This window comes from Elephas maximus, chromosome 3 (assembly GCF_024166365.1).
Source record: "Elephas maximus indicus isolate mEleMax1 chromosome 3, mEleMax1 primary haplotype, whole genome shotgun sequence".
Taxonomy (NCBI): Eukaryota; Metazoa; Chordata; class Mammalia; order Proboscidea; family Elephantidae; genus Elephas; species Elephas maximus.
This window is the reverse complement of record NC_064821.1, coordinates 35,335,802-35,358,697: the sequence shown is the minus strand read 5'-3', so window position 1 is coordinate 35,358,697 and position 22,896 is coordinate 35,335,802. Positions and strand designations below refer to the sequence as shown.

Genomic DNA, 22,896 nt, shown 5'->3' with positions numbered 1-22,896 from the left:
TGGCAACTAACAACAACTACATGTATAAACCAAACCAAACCCATTGCCATCCAGTCGATTCTGACTCACAGTGACCCCATTCACAGCCATACGGCTTTGGATTCCAATATATTTTTGGGGGGGGGGACACAATTCAATCCATAACAGTGACCACGCTGGTGTGTGTGTGTGTGTGTGAATGCACACTTATGATTGAGGCCATGCCAGCTGGGACTGTGTGAGATAACTTTGATTAGATGCCAGCAGGGATGCTGGGTAATGCCATGGGTGATGCTCGCAGAGGGGTGTGCGCGTGCATGTGTGATTGAGGTTTTGCCAGTGGGGAGACCTGTGACAACCTTGATGAGACTCCAGCAGGGATGCTGGGTGATGCCATGGGCGATGCCACCGGGATGTGTGTACATGACCAAGGCCATGCCAGTGTGGGTATGTGTGACAACCTTGATGAGACCCCAGTAGGGATGCAGGGTGATTTGTGGTTGATGCCAGTGGGGGTGTGTGTGTGTGCAAGCTGAGGAATGTGTGACAACTTGGGTGATGCTGGTGGGGGGAGGGGGGGCATGTGTGGCTGCCTCTGTGTCTGATGCTGCCCTTCTCTGCCCCAGGTGTACGGCCAGAGCAGCTGTGCCAGGCAGGCGGGCGGTGTGTGGACGAGGGCAGTGCCCACTACTGCTTGTGTCCAGATGGCCGCACAGGCAGCCACTGTGAGCAGGAAGTGGACCCCTGCCTGGCCCAGCCCTGCCAGCATGGGGGCACCTGCCGTGGCTACATGGGAGGCTACATGTGTGAGGTACGGGGTGCCCAGGGAGGGCATGAGGGTCTCGTCATGCCTGTGTGTGTCTGGATGTGGCCCTGTGTGTGCCTTCTCTCTGGGCATGTCTGGGTGTTTGGTTTTGTGACTGGGTATATTTTTGTGGGTTTCATTCTTCAGTTGAAATCTCTGGGTGGTGTAAGTGGTGAAAATGCCCGGCTGCTAACCAAAAGGTTGGAGGTTTTAATCTGCCCAGAGGCTCCTTGGAAAAAAGGCCTGGCAATCTACTGGACAATTAAACCATTGAAAACCCTGTGGAGCAGTTCTACTCTGACACACATGGGGTCGCCATGAGTTGGGGTTGACTCAATGGCAACTATATCTATCTATCTATATATTTTTAATTCTCTGTAGATCCAAGGTGTCTCTGTGTCTGGGGTGTCTCTGTCTTTGGTTGTTCCCTGAGTGTATCTGTGTTTCTGGCCATGGTGCCTTTGGGTGTGTCTGCATGTGCTAGGGTCTGGGTGTGTGTCTTGGCTGTTTCTCCTGTGTCTCTTCCTCTGCGTTTGTATGTCTGTCCCTCTGGGCTGGGTGTGTCTCTGTGTGTGTTCTGCACACTAGGCATGTTGCTGTGGGTTTCACGTCTCTGTGTGTCCTCTGTGCTGGCTTCTCTGGGACCTCACAGGGAGGGTTGGGTGTGTCTGTGTCCGTCCGGGCTGAGTGTCTGTCTTGCCTCCATGCCACAGTGCCCAGCTGGCTACACTGGTGACAACTGTGAGGATGATGTGGACGAGTGTGCCTCCCAGCCCTGCCAGCATGGGGGGTCCTGCATAGACCTGGTGGCCCGCTATCTCTGCTCCTGCCCCCCTGGGACGCTAGGTATGCCAGGGCCACCAGGGCCAGGGTCAGGGAACAGGATGGGAGGCTGGAACTCCATCGCCCCTGACTGCCCCCTCCCTCAGGTGTGCTCTGTGAGATCAATGAGGACGACTGCAGCCTAGGCCCACCCCAGGAGCTGGGCCCCCTGTGTCTGCACAATGGCACCTGCGTGGACCTGGTGGGTGGCTTCCGTTGCACCTGTGCCCCAGGCTACACTGGCCTGCGCTGTGAGGCAGATATTAATGAGTGTCGCCCGGGCACCTGCCACTCAGCACACACCCGGGACTGCCTGCAGGACCCAGGTGGGGGCTTCCACTGCCTTTGTCACGCAGGCTTCACAGGTAAGCTTGGGAGAGTGACTGGGCTGGGACTCTGCCTTTGTTCCCCCGGTACAGCTGATCCACCCCCTCCCACTTTCCCAGGTCCGCGCTGTCAGACCGTCCTGTCGCCCTGCGAGTCCCAGCCTTGCCAACACGGAGGCCAGTGCCGCCCCAGCCCGGGTCAGGGGGGTGCGCTAACCTTCGCCTGCCACTGTGTCCCAGTAGGTGTGGGTGGGCGTGGGTGGGCGCTCACGTGGGAGACAGAGCTTCTGGGGGCGGGGCGTGCCCTCGAGAGGGCCGTGCTTTTAGGGGAGAGAAAGAAAGGGTGGGGCTTCCTTGGGAAAGGCTGAAATTACCTGGAGGGTGTAGGCGTGTGGCCTGGGAAGGGGGGAAGGTGGGCGGCTCTGCTAGATGGAGCCTCCAGTGCAGGCAGGGGGGAGAAGTTGGGTGGGACCTGGGGAGGTCGGGGACTCAACCTGTCCCAAGTCCTGACCCTCAGCTTCCCTCCTCTCTCCCTCCTTCCCCCTCCTCCTGCCTTCTCCCCTCTCCCACTTTTTCTTCCCTTCCTCTCCACCACCTCTAGCCCTTCTGGGGCCCGCGTTGCGAGCGAGTGGCGAGCTCCTGTCGGGAGCTGCAATGCCCAGTGGGCGTCCCGTGCCAGCAGACGGTCCGCGGGCCGCGCTGCGCCTGCCCCCCGGGGCTGTCGGGGCCCTCCTGTCGGGGCTCGCGGGGGTCGCTGCCGGGGGCCACCAACTCCAGCTGCGCAGCCGCCCCCTGCCTGCACGGGGGCTCGTGCCGCCCCGCACCACTCGCGCCCTTCTTCCTCTGTTCGTGTGCCCCGGGCTGGGCCGGGCCGCGCTGCGAGACGCCAGCTGCGCTCCCTGAGGCGCCCGAGGAGCCGCGGTGCCCGCTTGCCGCCTGCCGCGCCAAGCGCGGGGACCGCCGCTGCGACCGCGAGTGCAACAGCCCGGGCTGCGGCTGGGACGGCGGCGACTGCACGCTGAGCGTCGGCGACCCCTGGCGGCAGTGCGCAGCACTGCAATGCTGGCGCCTCTTCAACAACAGCCGCTGCGACCCCGCCTGCAGCTCACCGGCTTGCCTTTATGACAACTTCGACTGCCGCACTGGAGGCCGGGAGCGCACCTGCAAGTGAGTCCATCCGTGCGTCCGTCTCTCTGTCTGTCCGTCCTACTGTATGTCCGGGCCTGTCTGCACGTGGGCCCCACCTTCCGGCCGGTGTGCCCATTCTGTCTGTCCTTTTTGCCCAGTTTCTCCATCCATTCGCCCAGTCTGTGTATCACATCTGACCACCTCTCAGTCAGTTTGTCCATCGACTTCCCTTTCGGTCCATCTGTTTTGCCCAGTCTGTCCATCCACTCACCCTGTCTGTCCTTCTACTCATCCTGTCCATTTCTACTCATCCTTCTGTCCGTTTGCCACATCTCACCACCCATGGGTCTCACCTCTCTGTTCATCTGTTTATCCACTCATTCTGTCTCTCCATCCATTTGCCCAGTCTGTCTGTGTGCCACATCTGACAATCTGTACCCCACCTCTCCGTCCATCTGTCCCTCCATTCACCCCAATCTGTCTGTTGATTTACCCTTTGTGTCCGTCTGTTTTGCCTCAGTCTGTCCATCCACCCGCGCTGTGTTTCTGTTCCTCCATCCATTCTCCCAGTCTGTCTGTCCATGTGCACCACCTAACCACCTAGCCCTGCCTCTCTGTCTGCTTATCCATCTGCCCTGGTTTGTCTGCGAGGTGATCCAAGTGCCCTATATGTTGGGATGTCCATTTATTCTTTGTCTCTTTGTACCCTATCTGTCCATCCAAGTGCTCTGTCTGTCTTTGTACCCCATCTGCCCATCATGACTCTGTCCATCTGTCCATCCGTGAGCCCTGTTTATGCATCCCTGTGCCCTGCCTGTCTGTTTTTCTGTCCCACACACTTTACCTTTCCTTCCATCTGCCCTGTCTGTTCACCCTTCTGTCCATCCCCACTGGCCCCTCTGTGCACCTGTCTGCACTATTGTTTTTCCATCCTTGGACCTCATCTGTCCATCCATCTGTCTGGATGCCAGTCTGTCCATCTGTGCACCTCATCCATCTGTCCAGCACTGTGCCCTACCTGACCTTCCGTGTGCCTTTCTGTCCTTCTGTCCATCCATGCACCCCTATGGTTCCTCTGTGTGCCTGTCTGTCTGTCCACGACCCTGCCTGTTTGTCCACACCCCTGCTTGTCCATCCCTGCACCTCTTCTATCCCTTTGTCTATCCATGATTCTTATTTGTCCTTTTGTTCACCCTCAAATGCCATCTGCCATCGCTGCACCCCTCCTCTTCTGTCTTTGTCTGCCTGGAGCTGTCCCTCACCTTTACCTCCCGCCCTCATTTCCCCCTGCTCGCTCTCTTGCTTACTCTGCTCTAGCCACCCTGACCTCTCTGTTGTCCCTCAGATTCCCCAGGCTTGGTCCTGCCCCAAGGCCTTTGCACTGGCTACTCCCCTTGCCTGGACTGCTCCTCCCTCACCTCCTTCAGGCCTTTGCGCCTTCTCAGTGTGCGTCCCCTCCCCTGCCACCCCCACACCTCCCCAGCCCTTCCCCTGCTGTATTTTTCTCCTTAGCACGTAATTCCATCCAGCGTACCCTATATGTGTCTGCGTGTTGTTGTTAGTTTGCTGTCAAGTCAATTCTAACTCCTGGAGACCCCATGAGTTCCGAGTAGAACTAACTGCTCCATAGGGTTTTCAGGGCTGTGTGACTTTTCCGAAGTAGATCACCAGGTTTGTCTTCCGAGGCTCCTCTGGGTGGGTTTGAACTGCCAACTTTTTGACTAGTTATATTTTTACTTTTATTGACGTGTAACTGGAATGTGTATATTCTGCTTACTCATCTCTAACATCTGTCTCAACCACTGGAATGTCTGCTCCACACAGGTGAGGATTTGTGGCTGGGCCATATCCTCAGTGCCCACAGTAGCCTGTGGCAGGCAGTCCATCAACAGTTATTGATTTATTAATAGTTAATGAATGAATGGAGTCCTTGGGTGGTACAAATGGTTAAAATGCTTGGCTACTAGCTGAAAAGTTGATGGTTACAACCCACCAAGAGGTGCCTTGGAAGAAAGGCCTGGCCATCTGCTTCCGAAAGGTGACAGTATAGAAAACCCTGTGGAGCACAGTTTTACTCTGCACACATGGGTCACCAGGAGTTAGAATCAACGACCGGCAATTCGTATAGTATGGTATTGAGCTAATAGTTGAATTTACACAAAGCCTGACATGTGCTGGAATATTCGGGCCCCCTGTGCACGTGCTATGGCCCTGGTGGTGCGGTAGTTAAGCATTAAGAGTGCTAACCAAAGGGTCGGCAGTGTGATTGTACCAAAGCTCCTTGGAAATCCAATGGGGCAGTGCTCCTCTGTCCTATAGGGTCGCTGCGGGTCAGAATCGACTCAGCAGCAACGGGTTTGGTTTTTTGGGGTGCACGTGCTGTCTGCCATTCTGGAGATCCCCTGATCTGCCTCTTCCCTCCTCCCACCTCCCCCCCGCACCCAGCCCCGTGTATGAGAAGTACTGCGCAGACCACTTTGCCGATGGCCAATGCGACCAGGGCTGCAACATGGAGGAATGCGGCTGGGACGGGCTGGACTGCGCCATGGAGGTGCCGGCACTGCTGGCGCGCGGCGTGCTGGTGCTCACCGTGCTGCTGCCGCCCGAGGAGCTGCTGCGCTCTAGCGCCGACTTCCTGCAGCGGCTCAGTGCCATCTTGCGCACCTCGCTGCGCTTCCGCCTGGACGGGAACGGCCAGGCCATGGTCTTCCCTTACCACCGGCCTAGCACCGAGCCGCGTGCCCGGCGGGAGCTGGTCCCTGAAGTGATTGGGTGAGTGATTTCGCCCACCCTGCCGGGACCCAGGACCCCACCCAACCTGCCTGTGATTCCTCCCACTCTGACCCCGCCCCCACGTGATCCCACCTATCTCCGCAAGTGGATCCAGCCAATCCCCTCTGCCCCAGGGTTTTGCAGGGGGCGGTAAGGTGGAAGGGGGGTGGGGCTCTGAGCAGGGGAGGGACTCCATGGATCCATGTCTCTGCGCATTTTTTTTACTTCACGCTTTGTAGTGGAGTCCCTGGGTGGTGTAAACGATCTACGTCTTGGCTGCTAAGCCAAAGGTTGGTGGTTCGGGTCCATCCATCAAGTTGGTGCCTCGAAAGAAAGGCCTGGCAGTCTACTTCCTAAAGATCACAGGCATTGAAACCCTATGGAGCAGAATTCTACCCTGAGTCCCATGAGTCAGAGGGCAGCGGTTTTTAAAACCTTGGATATGATCTAATTAATATAACAAAGAAAACTCTATTTCCAAACAGGCTTACTTCCACAGGTACAAGAATTAGGATTCCAACACGTGTTTTGAGCAGTTCTACTCTGCACACACTTTAATCTATAACACACAGGGAGCCCTGGAGCATGAACAGCACCCCAGAGTTGGTTCCACCTTGAGGCAGAAGTCTTTTGTATCCCATATCAGTCAGTTGTTGGCTGTGGGCTGCCCTACGGGTGTCACCTCCCAAGTGAGGTGGCTGCCATTTTGCCGAGGACAGTTTTCTGGAGAAGGGTCAGCTGTGAGCTGTTAGAAGCCAACTCTCACAGCAACTGGGAGATCAGTACAGGGAATCCAGGCAGGCACCAACAGCACCCACTGTGGTATGCGAGGAACGTTCTTGAGATGTTGACCTGAAAAAAATGTCCATTGGATTCAGTGGCTCAGGGAACACTAGTGGCCACAGCAAGACCTATTGGGGGGCTCGGTCGGGTGAATGCCAGATAGGCCATGGAGTCCTGGAGAGTGGAGATAGCTCTGTGAGGGTGGAGTAGGGGCAGGAGGATGGTACTGAGCTGCCTGTCCTTCCTGTTAAAGAAAACACAAAGAGATTAAAACATACAGGGTTTATTCCAGCAGTTACTCTGTATGCATATGCATAAAGAGAGACCATTCTGTTTTTAAAACAACAAATTGCTCCATGCAGGCTTGTCACAATGAAGCTTTTAAGGAGAAAAGGAGGAAATAGAAGTTAACCATTGGTTAATCTGGTTGTTGTTAATTGCTGTGAGTTGACTGCAACTCATGGTGACCCCGTGTGTGCAGAATAGCACTGCTCCATAGGGTTTTCAAGGTCGCGGCCTTTCAGAAGCAGATTGCCAAGCCTGTCTTCCAAGGTGCCTCTGGGTGTGTTCCAACAGCCAACCTTTTGGCTAATAGTTGACTGCTTAACCTTTTACATCACCCAGGGACTCCCTGTCCACAGGTAGAGGCGTTAGGATTTACAAAGCATATTGTTTGGGGACACAGTTCAGTCCCTAACAGTTAGCACATGCCTTAACATAAAGGAGGTTTGCAAAGCTTAAGCATTACGTCAAGGGGTCCCTGGGTGCCTCGAATGGTTAAGCACTAGACTAGTAGTTGAACCCACCCAAAGACTCCTCAGAAGACAGGCCTGGTGATCTGCTTCTGACAGGTCAGTCTTGAAAGCCCTACCGAGCAGTTCTACTCTGCACACATGGGGTCATCGTGAGTTGGAATCCGTGGTGACAACTAATGACAACAGCTTGGTTAATATACGTCTTACGACAAAGAGGGTTTGTGAGGGCTTGATCACTGTGTCAGTCTGTGCCTCCTGTCCATCTGTCCATCCCGCAGCTCTGTAGTCATGCTGGAGATTGACAACCGGCTGTGCCTACAGTCATCTGAGAATGACCACTGCTTCCCTGATGCCCAGAGCGCAGCCGACTACCTGGGTGCCCTGTCGGCTGTGGAGCGCCTGGACTTCCCGTACCCGCTGCGGGCTGTGCGTGGTGAGGCTGTGCCCCAGGGCAACATGGGGGAGCTGGGGGCTGGGGCGGGGTGCTCTGCTGTGCTAGAACCCCACTTCTTCCTGCAGCTGAACCGCTGGAGCTGCCAGAGCCGAGTGTGCCACTGCTGCCACTGCTGGCCGCGGGTGCCGTCTTCCTCCTGGTTATCCTTGTCCTGGGTGTCATGGTGGCCCGGCGCAAGCGCGAGCACAGCACCCTGTGGTTCCCTGAGGGCTTCACATTGCACAAGGATGCTGCAGCAGGCCACAAGGGCCGGCGGGAGCCAGTAGGCCAGGATGCGCTGGGCATGAAGTGAGGCCCCTTTCTGGTCTCTGTCCTTGCCTTGAACTGACTCTGACTTTTGACCCTGGCCTGACCTTAACTTCAGACTCTACCCTGGACACCAGTGTTCATCCCCCTTGACCACTGACTCTGTGACCCCTGACCCTTGACCGTATTTCCCATGTCCCAGTCTCCCTGACTCCACACTAAGCCTGCCACTCAGTGTGTGTTCCCACGTGACTGCTGACCTCATGGACTCTATGTCTGCTCTCCTGGCCCTATTCTCCATGACCCCCAATCCCACCTCTGGCTCCAACCCACCCTGACCTTTGACCCTACCTCTTATCCCATCACCATTTCGTGGCCGTGTATTCCAGACTTGACCCTGGGCCTCACCTTCAACTCCCTGACGTGTCTTCCAAGATGCCCAACCCCACCCTTACCTGACATCACCCTGACCCCTGAACTTATCCCTCACCTCTGACTCCATGACCATTGACCCTTCACCACAACCTCCTTCGTCCTGGCTGCATCTCCTACCTATTACGAGGTCATCCTCTGTAACCCCGCTGTATCTCCTGTGACCCCTCACTTATCCTGTAACCTGCTCTGATCCCTGACCCCACTTCTCTTCCTCTGATTCTACCTTAGGACCCAGCCATCACCCGTTATAACCCCTGACTCTCAACTGTCCTTTTCTGATTTCATCTTAGGCCCCTAGTTATCACTTATCATAACCCCTGACCCCACAAATGTCCCTTTCCCAATTTCACCGTAGGACTTGGCCATCACCCATCATAACCCCTGACCCCACAACTGTCCTTCAATTCCACCTTTGGACCCGGCTGTCACTGTCATAACACCTTACTGTGCACCCTGTGACCCTGACCCCATCCCATACCCCCTCATTGGACCCTGTCCCAACCCTGTCCCCTGTCTCCTGTGTTTACTGTTCCAAGACCCCGGATCCCCTTCCAGATCCCCAAATTCACCTCTCTGACCTCTGCCCTGACTCCACCCCCAAAGTCCCCCACCCAGGTGGCAAGTATCCAGTGACCCCTCTCACATCTGCCCTTTCCACTGTCCCCACAGGAACATGGCCAAGGGTGAGAGTCTGATGGGGGAGGTGGCCTCAGACTGGATGGACACCGAGTGCCCGGAGGCCAAGAGACTGAAGGTGCTGCCCCTCCTCCAACCTCTCCTTCAGGGTCCTGGGTACCCAGGGGAGGCTCTGCTTTCCCACCTCCCAGGCTCCAGAGAACACTCGTGGCCTTCCGGCTTTGCTCTGTGGCCTCAGGGAGAGAGGGACATTTGCCATTTGGGTCCACTTGTGTGGCACAAATGGTTAATCGCTTGACTACTAGCCAAAAGGTTGGTGGTTTGAGTCCACCCAGAGGTGCTTCAAAAGACAGGTCTGGCCATCTGCTTCTGAGAGGTTACAACCTTGAAAACTCTATGGAGCAGTTCTACTCTGCACACATGGGGTTGCCATGAGTTGGAATCAGCTTGAAGGCAACTAACAACGACAATGAGTGGAAGGTCCCTGCCCCATCCTGCCCCCTCCCCAGTCAGGTCCCTGGTGTTAGGCCAGCCTGGGGTCTTTCCAGAGGAGATCCCCTGGTCCAGATAGACTGTTCTCTCTGCTGTGTCTGACTTTGTCCAGTGCGCCCAGCCCAAAAATGTGCCCAGACGGTCCTGAGTGCTATTTCCTCTCCTGGGGCAATGCCCATGGGCTCCTACTAGTGTTACCTGGGTACCTGCTGGATGTCCCAAATGCACACACAGAATGCTTTCACCTTCATAACACACAAAGCATCCGACTTCATTTTTACAATAATCCTACAAACCAGTTGTTGTCAAGTCAACCCTGACTCGTGGTGACCTCGTGTGTCAGAGTAGAACTGTGCCCCGTAGGGTTTCCAGTGGCTGGAGTTTTGGAAGTAGATCCCCAGGCCTTTCTTCTGAGGAGCCTCTGGGTGGACTCGTACCGCCAACCTTTCAGTTAGCAACCGAGCACATTAACCGTTTGTACCACCCAGAGACTACGACAACTCTATACAATAGCTATTGATGTACACCTCAATTCTCAGCTGGCTTTCCCCTATTTTAATGTTTGTGAAATGGAGACATCTATTATGATTGACGGGGACAATGGTGGTTCAGTGGTAGAATTCTCACCTTCCATGCAGGGGACCTGGGTTTGATTCCCAGCCGATGCACGTCATGTGCAGTCACCACCTGTCTGTCAGTAGAGGCTTGCGTGTTGCTGTGATGCTGAACAGGTTTCAGCAGGGCTTCCAGACTAAGATGGGGTAGGGAGAAGGACCTGGCAATCTACTTCCAAAAAATCAGCCATTGAATACCCTATGGAGCACATTTCTACTCTGACATAGATGGGGTCGTCATGAGTAAAAATCGACTCTGTAGCAACTGGGTTTAGTGTATAGACAGGTGTGTGCTGACAGGTGCTATGCTCCCTGCCCTTTCCTGGCTTATCTGCTTCGGGTCCTTACTCCCTCTGTCCAAGTTGGGTTAAAAATCCTAGTTCTTCCCTTTATTGGCTCTGGCATCTAGCAAGTCAGTCTGCGCAGTTTCCTGATAAGAAACATATGTAACAAAGGGGGTCCCTGGATGGCACAAATGGTTTGCATGTGACTACTAACCTAAAAGTTGGCAGTTCAAACCCACCCAGTGGTACTGCAGAAGAAAGACCTGGTGACCTGCTTCCCTAAAGATTACAGCCAAGAAAACCTTAGGGAGCACAGTTCTACTCTGTCACACACAGAGTCACCATGAGTCGGAATAGACAGTAGTGCATTTGGTTTTTGGGTGTAACAAAGGTGGGATGTTCATGATTTCGCAGGGCCCTGTGTGTGTTTCAATGAGAGAAACCCCACTGGTGTGTCCAGTTCTACCCCTACTGGTATCTGTGCCCGCTTCCAAAGGGTGGTGTCTGAGGACCCAGGGTCCTTGTACCTCCAGGTAGAGGAGCCCAGCGTGGGGGCTGAGGATGCTGTGGACTGCCGCCAGTGGACTCAACACCACCTGGTTGCTGCTGACATCCGCATGGCACCAGCCATGGCACTGACACCACCACAGGGGGACGTGGATGCTGACGGCATGGATGTCAATGTGCGTGGACCAGGTCAGTGATGGCGCCCTCCACCCCTCGTCCTGTTCATGAGAAGCTGCATCTGGATATGTGCTCTGGGGAGAACTGGGCTATATCCAGGCTTCTGTGGATGTAGGTGCTAATCAAGAATCTTGGTTTTAAGTACAAAAGCCCAACTCACACTAGCTTAAGTGAAAAAAAAGGGGGGGTGGGATTTATGGGTTTATAGAACTGGAAGTGTTGGGAATGTCTGGATCCAGGACTCAGTCTTCCTCTTCCCACCTCTTGGCTTGATTTCCAGCCAGCCGTGGTGGTTTCAACCCAAGCTGGCTTTCCCCTGAGAGTAGCAAGTCATGCCAACTGTTTTCCCAACTGCTCCAGCAAACATCCCAGGATGAGTTCTGATTGGACAGGCTAGGGTCACATGCCCATCCCTGAGCCAATCAGTGTGGCCAGGGAGCCAGAATATGCAGATCAGCTGAGCCTATCCCTGATCTGGGGAGGGGTTTGATCTACCCAGGGCTAGAGGATGGAGAATGAGGTGCACGTGGCTTCCTAAAGACACCAGAACAAATGCTTGTGACGAGTGTAGCCAGCTGTGCTGTCCAGATCCTCTTGAGTCTGTCTTTACCACATTTTAGGATATTCCTATCCCAGCTTCATTTTGCTTTTTGCATATGTGGTTCTTTTTGAAAGTATCTTGGGTGCAGGAGCCTGAAGTGCCTGGGAGTTTATGTCCGTGGGGGTGGCGTTTAACCAGAGGGTGCGGAGTATGAAAGGCACAACCCATTCGCCTAGCATTGCTCTGTGGCCTCAGGGAGAGAAGGCAAGTCCTCCTGCAGGATCAGGCTGACTTAGCTCCCTGGGAGTTTGCCTGAGGTTGCACCCTTGCTTGGCTTCTCCCTCCCTAGTCCTGTATCTTCTACTCCCTAGGAACCCTTCTGTGACAAATCACATGCCCAGGAGTCCTTATCCTGGGTTGGCTCTGGGGCACCTGACACAGGTGTGTGCAGATGGAATGACTTGCCACTCTGTTGTGCTCCCACCTGTCCCACTTCCTCCTAACGCAGAGCCGAGATAATATTCCCTGGAGGGACCTCTGTGCCAGCCTCCCTCATGATGCACTCCCGATCCCCACAGATGGCTTCACCCCACTTATGCTGGCCTCCTTCTGTGGGGGAGCCCTGGAGCCGATGCCGGCAGAGGAGGATGAGGCCGATGACACGTCAGCCAGCATCATCTCGGACCTGATCTGCCAGGGTGCCCAGCTTGGAGCACAGACTGACCGCACTGGTGAGACTGCCCTGCACCTGGCCGCCCGCTACGCCCGAGCCGACGCAGCCAAGCGGCTGCTGGATGCAGGCGCAGACACCAATGCCCAGGACCACTCGGGCCGCACCCCCCTGCACACGGCTGTCACCGCCGACGCCCAGGGTGTCTTCCAGGTGAAATGGGCCTGCCCTCTTGAACTTTAGGGCTGGGAAGGGCATCAGACAACCTGGGTTTGAGCCCTGGCTCTGCCTTTCTGTAATGGAGTTATTCTTATTGATCTCATTCCCATTTATAAAATGGGGATGTACAGGCATACAGTGTCAGTCTGTTTGATGAAACTCATTGATTCCAGGCCATGTGGAGGTTGGCGATGTTAGGGGCTTGGGAGTCCTCCTGACTCCCCTATTTCTGCCCTGACTGCCCTGGTGCATGATCCCCTCTTCTCCCCCTCAGATTCTCATCCGGAACCGCTCCACAGACCTGGATGCCCGCATGGCAGACGGCTCCACGGCACTGATCCTGGCAGCCCGCCTGGCAGTGGAGGGTATGGTGGAAGAGCTCATTGCCAGCCACGCGGATGTCAATGCTGTGGATGAGCTCGGTAGGTGGGCAGGGGTGGTGGTGGGTGGGGGCTCGGAGGGTGCCACCTGGGCCCTGACTGTTACGTTTGTGTGAACTCACACCTACATGTAGAATCGCTCATTGAAGCTCATGCACACATAACCAGGTTGCAACATGGATGTCCACTCTCATACAGGGTGGCCACTAGCCCATACAGTGCCTCTGTGGTTTAGAAAAAGGCACTTTTCTCCAAGACACTTTCTTTCCATCTGCTTTGCTAGAACAACTCATCCTACTGCCCTCTGCTGGGAAACTGTGATAATGCATGGGCAGATTCACCCAATCTACAGTACAAGGCGGTCCTTGGGCGGTGCAAACGGTTGACGTGCTTGGCAGCTATCAAAAGGTTGGAGGTTTGAGTCCACCCAGAGGGGCCTTGAAAGGAAGTCCTGGCAATCTACTTCTGCAAAATCAGCCATTGAAAACCCCATGGAGCACAGTTCTACTCTGACACACGTGGGGTCGCCATGAGTCAAAATAGGCTCAACAGCAGCTGATTTATAGGACTGGACAGCATTTCATTCTGTTGTGCACAGAGTGGCTGTGAGTCGAAGGCTGCTAGCGACAGCGACACACTGAGAGGGCACCTCTGTGGAGGCAGCTCGTTTGCATCTGTGCAGAGTCACCTGTGCGGATTCATGGCAACCTGCCCTCCAAGGGACAGCACACATCCTGTGCAGCAGGGTTTTCTGCCTTAGCACTGGATCAGGCTCTGTGATGGGAGCTGTCCTGGGCCCTGTAGGAGGCCGAGCAGCACCTCTGGCCTTGACTCACTCGATGCCAGTAGCACTGTTTTCCGGGGGTGGTGACCACAAATGTCTGCAGGCACTGCCCTGGGCCCTGCCAGGGGGTAAAATCGCCCCTGGTTGAGAACCATGGCCCTACTAGCAGCACTGTCGGGTAGAACTTTCTGCAAGCATGGAAGTGTTCTGCGTCTGTGTCGTCTAATGTGTAGGCCACCAGCCACATGCGGAGGCTATCCAGCACCGGAAATGTGACTAAGTGGCAAAATTACTGAATTTTTTATTGTATTTTATTTCAACTAATTTGAATTTTAAAAAACCACATGTGATTGATGGCTCTTGTATTAGATGGCACAGCTCCAGGTACCTCCCAAGGGAGGCACACGCAGCCCCCGCCCCCTGGCTACCAGAGTCAGGTCTATAAGTATGCACAGGCACACATAGTCCACCAGTACTGGGAGTCATCTATAGCTGTGCACACCCAGTCTCCGTGTACTGTAGTCAGGTCTACAGGTATGCACACACACACACACACACACACAGAGTCCTCTGTGTACTAGGAGTCAGGTCTACAGGTATGCACATGCACACGCAGTCTCCCGTTTACTGGAGTCAGGTTTGTAGGTATGCAAATGAATGCACAATTCGCTGGGTACTAGGAGTCATCTACAGGTGTGCGTGCACACACACACACACAGCCCCTCGTGTACCAGGAGTCAGGTCTACAGGTGTGCACATGTATGTACAGTCCCCAGTGTACTGAGAGTCAGGTCTATAGGTGTGTTTATGCACACACAGTCTCTCCTCCCATGTTCAGGGTCATTCCAGAGGTGTCCACATACAGGCCTATTACCCTACGTACAGTCAGTTCACAGGTGTGAACACACATATACCCAGACACAGGTGCTTGTTCGTGACCATCCTGCCCCCATCCTCCTCCAGGCCATGTTATGGACACTTTCTGCCCTCTGCCATGGGGGCAGGGACATGAGCTGGGTCCTGACACTGTCCTCTCCCCTCTCACTCCAGGGAAATCAGCTTTACACTGGGCTGCTGCCGTCAACAATGTGGAGGCCACCTTGGCCCTGCTCAAAAATGGAGCCAACAAGGACATGCAGGACAGCAAGGTGAGCCTGGGCCTCAGCCCACCCGGGGGCCAGCACCTGCACAGCCCCCACAGGTGGCAGAGAACAGGGTAGTGTAGGCCGGTAAAGGTATTCACCCTGTCTGAGGCCAGCCTTCAGGGTAGGATTTGGGGCCAAGAAGCTACGACCAGGGAGCAGAGGAGGAAGCCTGGCCATTGCTGTGTGATGTTGGGCAAGTTAACTTCTCCGAGCCTCAGTTTTCTTACTGTGAAGTGGGAAAGTAACAGTATCCACCTGATGGCATGTTCCAAGGACTCGGTGAGCTAAAGCGTTTGTAAAGTGCTTTAGTGGCTCCCCGTTAAAGGTAACTTATGATCATGGCAAGGTTCCTGGGTGGCGCAAACAGTTTGTGCTCAACTACTAACCTAAAGGTTGGCAGTTTGAACCCTCCCAGTGGCACCATAGGAGAAAGGCCTGGTGATCTGCTTCCGTAAAGATCACAGCCAAGAAAACTTGTGGAGCAGTTCTAATCTGTAATACATGGGGTCACCATGAGTCAGAGTTGACGGCAATGGGTTTGGGTTTTTTTGGTTTTTATGGTCATGGCAACCCATGAGTTGCCATGAGTCAAAATCGACTTGATGACAACTGGTTTACTGGTTATGGTCACGGTTTACAAACTCTTCCAAGGTGGTTTTTCTCTCCTCATTTTACAGATGGGAAGGGTGAGGCTCAGAGGGGACAGGGTCAGATCCTGTCCTTATTTAAAATTCTGGTTTATTTGTTCGTCATGGGTTTTTTGGATTAATCTTCATTTTTTTAAATAATTTTTATTGTGCTTTAAGTGAAAGTTTACAAATCAGGTCAGTCTCTCACACAAAAACCCATTAATCTTCATTTTTTTAAATATTTAATTTTGATGACTGAGGTTTTTGGTGGCCCCTTGGACTTAGTGGTCCCTGGGTGGTACAAATGGTTTGTGGTTGGCTGGTGGTTCAAACCCACCCAGTGGTGCTACGGAAGAAAGGCCTGCTCTGCTGTAAGATCATATCCAAGAAAACCCTATTGAGCAGTTCTACTCTGTAACACGTGGGGTTGCCATGAGTTGGAATCAACTCAACAGCAATGGGTTTGGTTTGTCTTTGGACTGAGTGGCTGAGGTGAATGCCTCGCTTGCCTCACCATAGCCTTGGCCCTTGGGCTCCATAGATGTGGCATAAAGGAGTGAACTTGCCTAGGTTCTCCCAGCAGAGTAAGGATTTGAACCCAGGTCTGTCAGGCCCGAGAGTACGAACCCCTAGCTCTCAGGTCCCACTGAAGGTGGAGACTTGGCTGAGAGTGGCCAAGAGTTAGAGCGTGGCTCTCGTGGCCCTGATGCCTGTGGGTTCTGGCCCCCCAGGAGGAGACGCCTCTGTTCCTGGCTGCCCGTGAGGGCAGCTTTGAGGCCGCCAAGCTGCTGCTGGACCATTTCGCCAACCGTGAGATCACAGACCACCTGGACCGGCTGCCACGAGACGTGGCCCAGGAACGGCTGCACCAGGACATCGTGCGGCTGCTGGACCAGCCCAGTGGGCCCCGAAGCCCTCCCGGCCCCCATGGCCTGGGCCCCCTGCTCTGCCCACCTGGAGCCTTCCTCCCAGGCCTTAAGGCAGCACCGTCAGGGGGCAAGAAGAATCGAAGACCCCCTGGGAAGGCAGGGCTGGGGCCACAGGGGACCCGGGGACGAGGCAAGAAGCTGACGCTGGCCTGCCCAGGGCCACTGGCGGACAGCTCGGTCACCCTCTCGCCTGTGGACTCGCTGGACTCCCCACGGCCCTTCGGGGGCCCTCCTGCCTCCCCCAGCGGCTTCCCCCTTGAGGGGCCCTATGCAGCTGCCACCGCCACAGCAGTGTCTCTGGCGCAGCTCGGGGGCTCCGGGCGGGCGGGTCTAGGGCGCCAGCCACCAGGGGGCTGTGTGCTCAGCCTGGGTCTCCTGAACCCTGTGGCGGTGCCCCTTGACTGGGCCCGCTTGCCCCCACCGGCCCCACCAGGCCCCTCCTTCCTGCTGCCACTGGCCCCGGGCCCCCAGCTGCTGAACCCTGGGACCCCCGTTTCCCCCCAGGAGCGGCCCCCACCATACCTTGCTGCCCTGGGACACGGTGAGGAATATGTGGCAGCTGGGTCCCACAGCAGCCCCCGCAAGGCCCACTTTCTGCGGGTCCCCAGTGAGCACCCTTACTTGACCCCCTCTCCTGAGTCCCCAGAGCACTGGGCCAGCCCGTCGCCCCCCTCCCTCTCGGACTGGTCCGACTCAGCACCAAGCCCTGCCACAGCTTCTGGGGCCACGGCCGCAGGGACACTGCCTGCCCAGACCCTCCCCCTGACTGTCCCTGGCCCCCTCACCCAGACCCAGACCCAACTGGGGCCCCACCCTGAGGTCCCCCCCAAGAGGCAGGTGTTGGCCTGAGACCCTTCTCAGTGCCTGGATCTCGGGGGCTGAGAGACACCCTATCCTGACCTCTCTTTTCTTTTTAGTCCTTTTCATTCTCTTCTCTTTCCACCAGCCTACTTGCACCCCCTTGCTGGTGACCAAGGCAGGTCACCAAACCAGGGCCTCAGTCTTCCTTTATTTATAATGAGTGGAGGCTGACTGCCTCACCCTCCTAATCTTGGGGTGAGTCTGGGACCTCCTCTTTTTCCCTTTCTCTTTCTTCCTCCCTCCTCCGGCTTTTCTCTCCTCACACTCTTACATGAGTGGATTATTATTTTCTTTTTTTTTACATTTTGTATAGAAAACAAATTCATTTAAACAAACTTATTATTATTATTTTTTACAAAATATATATATGGAGATGCTCCCCCCTCCCCATGAACCCCCAGTGCCCCCGTGGGGCTGAGTCTGTGGGCCCATTTGGCCAAGCTGGATTCCGTGTACTCAGTGCACAGGCAAACTGGGATCCCGTGTACCAAGTACACGGCCCTGGTATGTACCAAGTAGGCACCCTTGGGCGCACCCTCTGGGGCCAGGGGTCGGGCAAGACTTGGGAGCCTCCTCTCCCAACCCTCTCCCTCACTTCACTGCATTCCAGATGTGATTTGTTCTGTAACTTGCTGGAGGAAGGGCCATTCTGGCCTGCAGAACCCATTCCCAGGGCCTCCCCTCCACAGAGCCCTGCTGCCCCCTGGGCCACCTACCATTGGGTACTGTGGGGTGGCTGGTGAGAACTTGGGAGCCAGGGGAGAAGTGTGCATTCCACTTTGCCTTCCTGTAAATATGGAAATGCAGGGAGGAAAGGAGCTGCCTGGGTGGAGACTCTCCTCCTGGTGCTCCCCTGGCCCAGTTCCATGGCAGAATAGAAGTATTTTTAGGCTATTTTTGTAATATGGCTTATGGTCACAACCCCTGTGTAGCTGAATACCAGTCCCTGCATTGTACAGCCCCCACTCCCCTCACTGCCTAATAAAGGAATAGTTAACACTTGGTGTCATTGGTCTGTGTCTACGTGATGTGGGGAGTGATGGTGGTGGGGCCTTTTCTGTCTTTCCCCACCCCCAGAGCTAAAATGAGCTCCCATCTTGGGGTAAACCTATTGGGCTCGACTGCCCACTCATGAATTCTCTTTCAGCAGAGGATGCCACTGATTGGCTCAGAGGTGGTCACCTGACTTAAGATGAGCTAATCAGGTTCCCTCACTTGAGAACTTTAATTGATGCTAAGGTCATCATCTGTTGGTGGAGCTTTTAAGGTCACAGGCAGATTAAGAATGTGAACGGCCATTTTGGAGCTTTTACCAGTGTGAGTAAACAGGAGAATGGAGCTAATAAGCAGGGAGAATAAGAGATGGAAGCTCATATGGCTTCAGCAGACTTGAAGGAGCATTATGCCCAGTTAATTGAACATTCATTCCATCAACATCAACAAGTGCTTACTGATTGCTTCGTAAGTGCCTGAAGCTGGTTCTGCATCAGTCCACCTGGAGATAGCCCTGTACCCATACAAGAAATACTCCTTTATGTATGGCAGCATCCTTTACATATTCCACTCTTAGTTTCTTTGGGCTGCTGAAACAAAATACCACAAAGTGGGTGACTTTAAAGAACAGAAATCAATTTTTCTCACAGTTCTGGAGGCTAGCAGTCCAAATCAGCACATCAGCTATGTAAATTCCTCCTGAGAGCTCAGAAAGGAACTGTTCCATGTCTCTCTCCTAGCTTCCGGTGGCTGTTGGCAATCCTTGGCATTCTTTTGCTGCTTATAGATGCATCTTCACATGGTATCTACCCCTCTGTGTGATTCCGTCTCTGTGTTTGTTTTCTCCTTTTATAAAACACCCTCAGAAGGGATTAGGATTAGGACCCACCCTGCTCCAGTATGACTTCGTTTAATTTAAATGATAACATCTTCAAAGAAAGGCCCTATTTTCCCAAACAAGTTCACATTCACAGGTACTGAGGTTAAGACTTCAGTTTATTCTTGAAGGACACGATTCAATCCATAGCAGGTGGGTCTCTGTGTCTTGCAACCAACTGTGCCCCAAGACAAGATTGTCTTTACACTGAGACCCTTCAGGAAAGGAGGTGGGATTTAATGTCCATTGATTCATCCTATTAGCTGAAATGATGTTGGTTGCAAGTGGCAAAAGTCAACTTAACTGGCTTAAACAAACAAAAAAAGATTAATTAGCTCATAAAACTAAAAAGGACCAGCTTCAGGAGAGATTTGATCTAGTGGCTCAAATGAGGTCAAGAAGGACTAAGTTTCTCTTCTCTACAGCTTTTCTCTGAGGTTCAGTTTCAGCCTCAGGCTACATGTGGTACCCAGTCCAATCTCTTTTTTCCACCCACACAGCCCTAACCCTCCCTCTGTGTTAGCAAAATATGTGCAAAAGTCATAGACTTCACATCTGCACATAGTACTATCCAGGGAAGAAAGAACCTTGCAGCAACTTTTGTAGGAGTCTTGGAATTGATTTTCTAAAGACTCCAATTGGGTTGTGTTGTTAGTTGCAATTGAGTTGGCTCTGACTCATGGTAACCTAATGCATAACAGAAAGAAAAGTTGCCCAGTCCTGTGCCATTTTCATGATCATTAGCATGTTTGAGTCCATTGGGCCATGTACCCATCCTCTAACAGAGTTTCTCCACCTCAGCAGTACTGACATTTAGAGCCAGAGATCACTCTCTGCTGTGGAAGCTGTCCCGTGCATTGTGGGATGCTGAGGAGCATCCTTTGCTTCTTCCCACTATGTGCCAGCACGCACACACACACACACACACACACACACACACACACTCATTGTGACAACCAAAAATGTCTACAGACGTTGCCAACTTCTCCTGGGGGAAAAACTGCCCCAGCTGAGAACCACTGCTCTAACCGATCACTATGGCCATGGGCTAAGGAATATACTGCCTTTTATTTTTTATTATTTTTTTCATTTGTACTTTAAGGTTTACAGAACAAACTGGCTTCTCATTAAACAGTTATTACACATATTGTTTTATGACATTGGTTAACAAACTCATGACATGTTAACACTCTCCCTTCTTGACCTTAGGTTCCCTATTACCAGCTTTCCTGTCCCCTCCTGCCTTCTAGTCCTTGCCCCTGGGCTGGTGTGTCCGTTTTGTCTTATTTTGTTTTATGGGCCTGTCTAATCTCTGGTTGAAGGGTGAACCTCAGGAGTGACTACATTACTGAGCTAGAAAGATGTCCAGGGGCCATACTCTCAGGGAGTGTCCAGTCTCTGTCAGGCCAGTAAGTCTGGTCTTTTTTTGTGAGTTAGAACTTTGTTCTACATTTTTCTCCAGCTCTGTCAGGGACCAACTATTGTGATCTCTGCCAGAGCAATCAGTGATGGTAGGTGGGCATCATCTAGTTTTGCTGGACTCAGTCTGGTGGGGGCCATGGCAGTTGTGGTCCATTAGTCCTTTGGACTAATCTTTCCCTTGTGTCTTTAGTTTTCTTGATTCTCCCTTGCTCACAAAGGGGTGAGACCAGTGGCATATCTTAGATGACCACTCAGAGGCTTTTAAGACCCCAGACACTACTCACCAAAGTAGAATGTAGAACATTTTCTTTATAAACTATATTATGCCAATTGAGCTAGATGTTCCCTGAGGACATGGTCCCACAGCCCTCAGCCCAGTAATTCGGTCCCTCAGGGAGTTTGGATGTGTCTACGGAGCTTCCATGATCTTGTCTTGTACAAGTTGTGCTGGCTTCCTCAGTATTGTGTACTGTTTTACCCTTCACCAAAGTTACCACTTACCTATTGTCTATTTAGTGTTTTTTCCATCCCCACACATCCCTCCCTCATAACCATCAAAGATTGTTTCTTTTTGTGTGTAAACCTTTACATGAGTTTTTATATTAATGGTCTCATACAATATTTGTCCTTTTGTGATTGACTTATTTCACTCAGCATAGTGCTCTCCAGATTCATCCATGTGGTCAGATGCTTCGCAGATTCATCATTGTTCTTTATGGTTGCATAGTACTCCATTGTGTGTATGTATCATAGTTTGTTTATCCATTCATCTGTTGTTGGGCATTTAGGTTGTTTCCATCTTTTTGCTATCGTGAACAATGCTGCAATGAACATGGGTGTATATATGTCTATGTGTGTGACGGCTTTTATTTCTGTAGGATATATTCCTAGGAGTGGGATTGCTGGATCATATGGTATTTCTATTTCTAGCCTTCTAAGGAAGCTTCATGTTATTTTCCAAAATGGTTATGCCATTTTACATTCCCACCAGCAATGCATAAGAGTTCCAGTCTCCCTGCAGCCTCTCCAACATTTGTTATTTTATGTGTTTTTGATTTGTGCCAGTAATGCTGGGGTGAGATGGTATCTCACTGTGGCTAGTGATCGCGAGCATTCCCTCATGTGTCTGTTAACCTTAACTTGAATGTCTTCTTTGGTGAAGTGTCTGTTCATTTCCTTTGCCCATTTTTTAATTGGATTATTTGTCTTTTTGTTGTAGAGGTGTTGGATTTTCCTGTAGATTTTAGAGATTAGACCTTTATTGAATTTGTAATAGCCAAATTTTTTTCCCCCAGTCTGTATGTTCTCTTTTCACTCTTCGGTGAAATCTTTTGATGAGCATGAGTGTTTAATTTTTAGAAGATCCCGTTTGTCTAGCTTATCTTCTGGAGTCTGTGTGTTGTTAGTTATGATTTGTATTCTGTTATTGCTGTGTATTAGGGCCTCTAGAGTTGATCCTATTTTTTCTTCTATGAGCTTTATAATTTTTGGTTTTATATTTAGATCTTTGATCCATTTTGAATTAGTTTTTGTATATGGTGTGAGGTATGGATCCTGTTTCATTTTTTTGCAGATGGACATCCAGTTTTGCTAGTACCATTTGTTAAAAAAGACTGTCTTTTCCCCATTTGATGGACTTTGGGCCCTTGTCAAAGATCAGGTGACCATAGGTGAATGGATTTACATCTAGGTTCTCAACTCTGTTCCACTGGTCAATGTGTCTGTTGTTGTACCAGTACCAGGCTGTTTTCACTACCGTAGCTGTATAGTATGTTCTGAGGTCAGGTAGTGTGAGTCCTCCTACTTTATTCTTCTTCTTCAACAGTGCTTTACTTATTTGGGGCCTCTTCCCCTTCCATATAAAGTTAATGATTAGTTTTTCTATCTCTTTAAAGAATGTCATTGGTATTTGGATTGAGATTATATTGTATTTGCAAATTGCTTTGGGTAGGATTGTCATTTTCACAATGTTAAGTCTACTTATCCATGAGCATGGTATGTTTTTCTATTTATGTAGATCTCTTTTACATTCTTGCAGTAGTGTTTTGTAGTTTTCTTTGTATAGGTCTTTTACATCCCTGGTTAGATTTATTCTTAGGTGTTTTATTTTTTTAGTGGCTATTATAAATGGTATTGTTTTCTTGATTTCCTTTTCATCATTTCTTTATTGGTATATAGGAATCCAGCTGGTTTTTGTATGTTTATCTTGTATCCTTCTAATCTGCTGAATC

At 52.3% G+C, this 22,896-nt stretch overlaps 1 protein-coding gene across 2 annotated transcripts in view; it reads left to right on the top strand.

The window, feature by feature from the left end:
• NOTCH3 (notch receptor 3) overlaps positions 1-18,371 on the top strand; it is a 38,764-nt gene extending 20,393 nt beyond the window's left edge. For both annotated transcript variants that reach the window (XM_049877212.1, XM_049877210.1), the window contains 14 exons: positions 606-790; positions 1,498-1,630; positions 1,714-1,971; positions 2,053-2,171; positions 2,534-3,099; positions 5,506-5,832; positions 7,649-7,803; positions 7,890-8,112; positions 9,175-9,259; positions 11,065-11,227; positions 12,335-12,639; positions 12,920-13,067; positions 14,860-14,957; positions 16,315-18,371. In XM_049877212.1, the coding sequence (XP_049733169.1) occupies positions 606-790; positions 1,498-1,630; positions 1,714-1,971; positions 2,053-2,171; positions 2,534-3,099; positions 5,506-5,832; positions 7,649-7,803; positions 7,890-8,112; positions 9,175-9,259; positions 11,065-11,227; positions 12,335-12,639; positions 12,920-13,067; positions 14,860-14,957; positions 16,315-17,361 (3,812 nt within the window). In that variant the 3' untranslated portion in view covers positions 17,362-18,371. The remainder of the gene's footprint in view (positions 1-605; positions 791-1,497; positions 1,631-1,713; positions 1,972-2,052; positions 2,172-2,533; positions 3,100-5,505; positions 5,833-7,648; positions 7,804-7,889; positions 8,113-9,174; positions 9,260-11,064; positions 11,228-12,334; positions 12,640-12,919; positions 13,068-14,859; positions 14,958-16,314) is intronic.
• Positions 18,372-22,896: the final 4,525 nt, after the last annotated feature.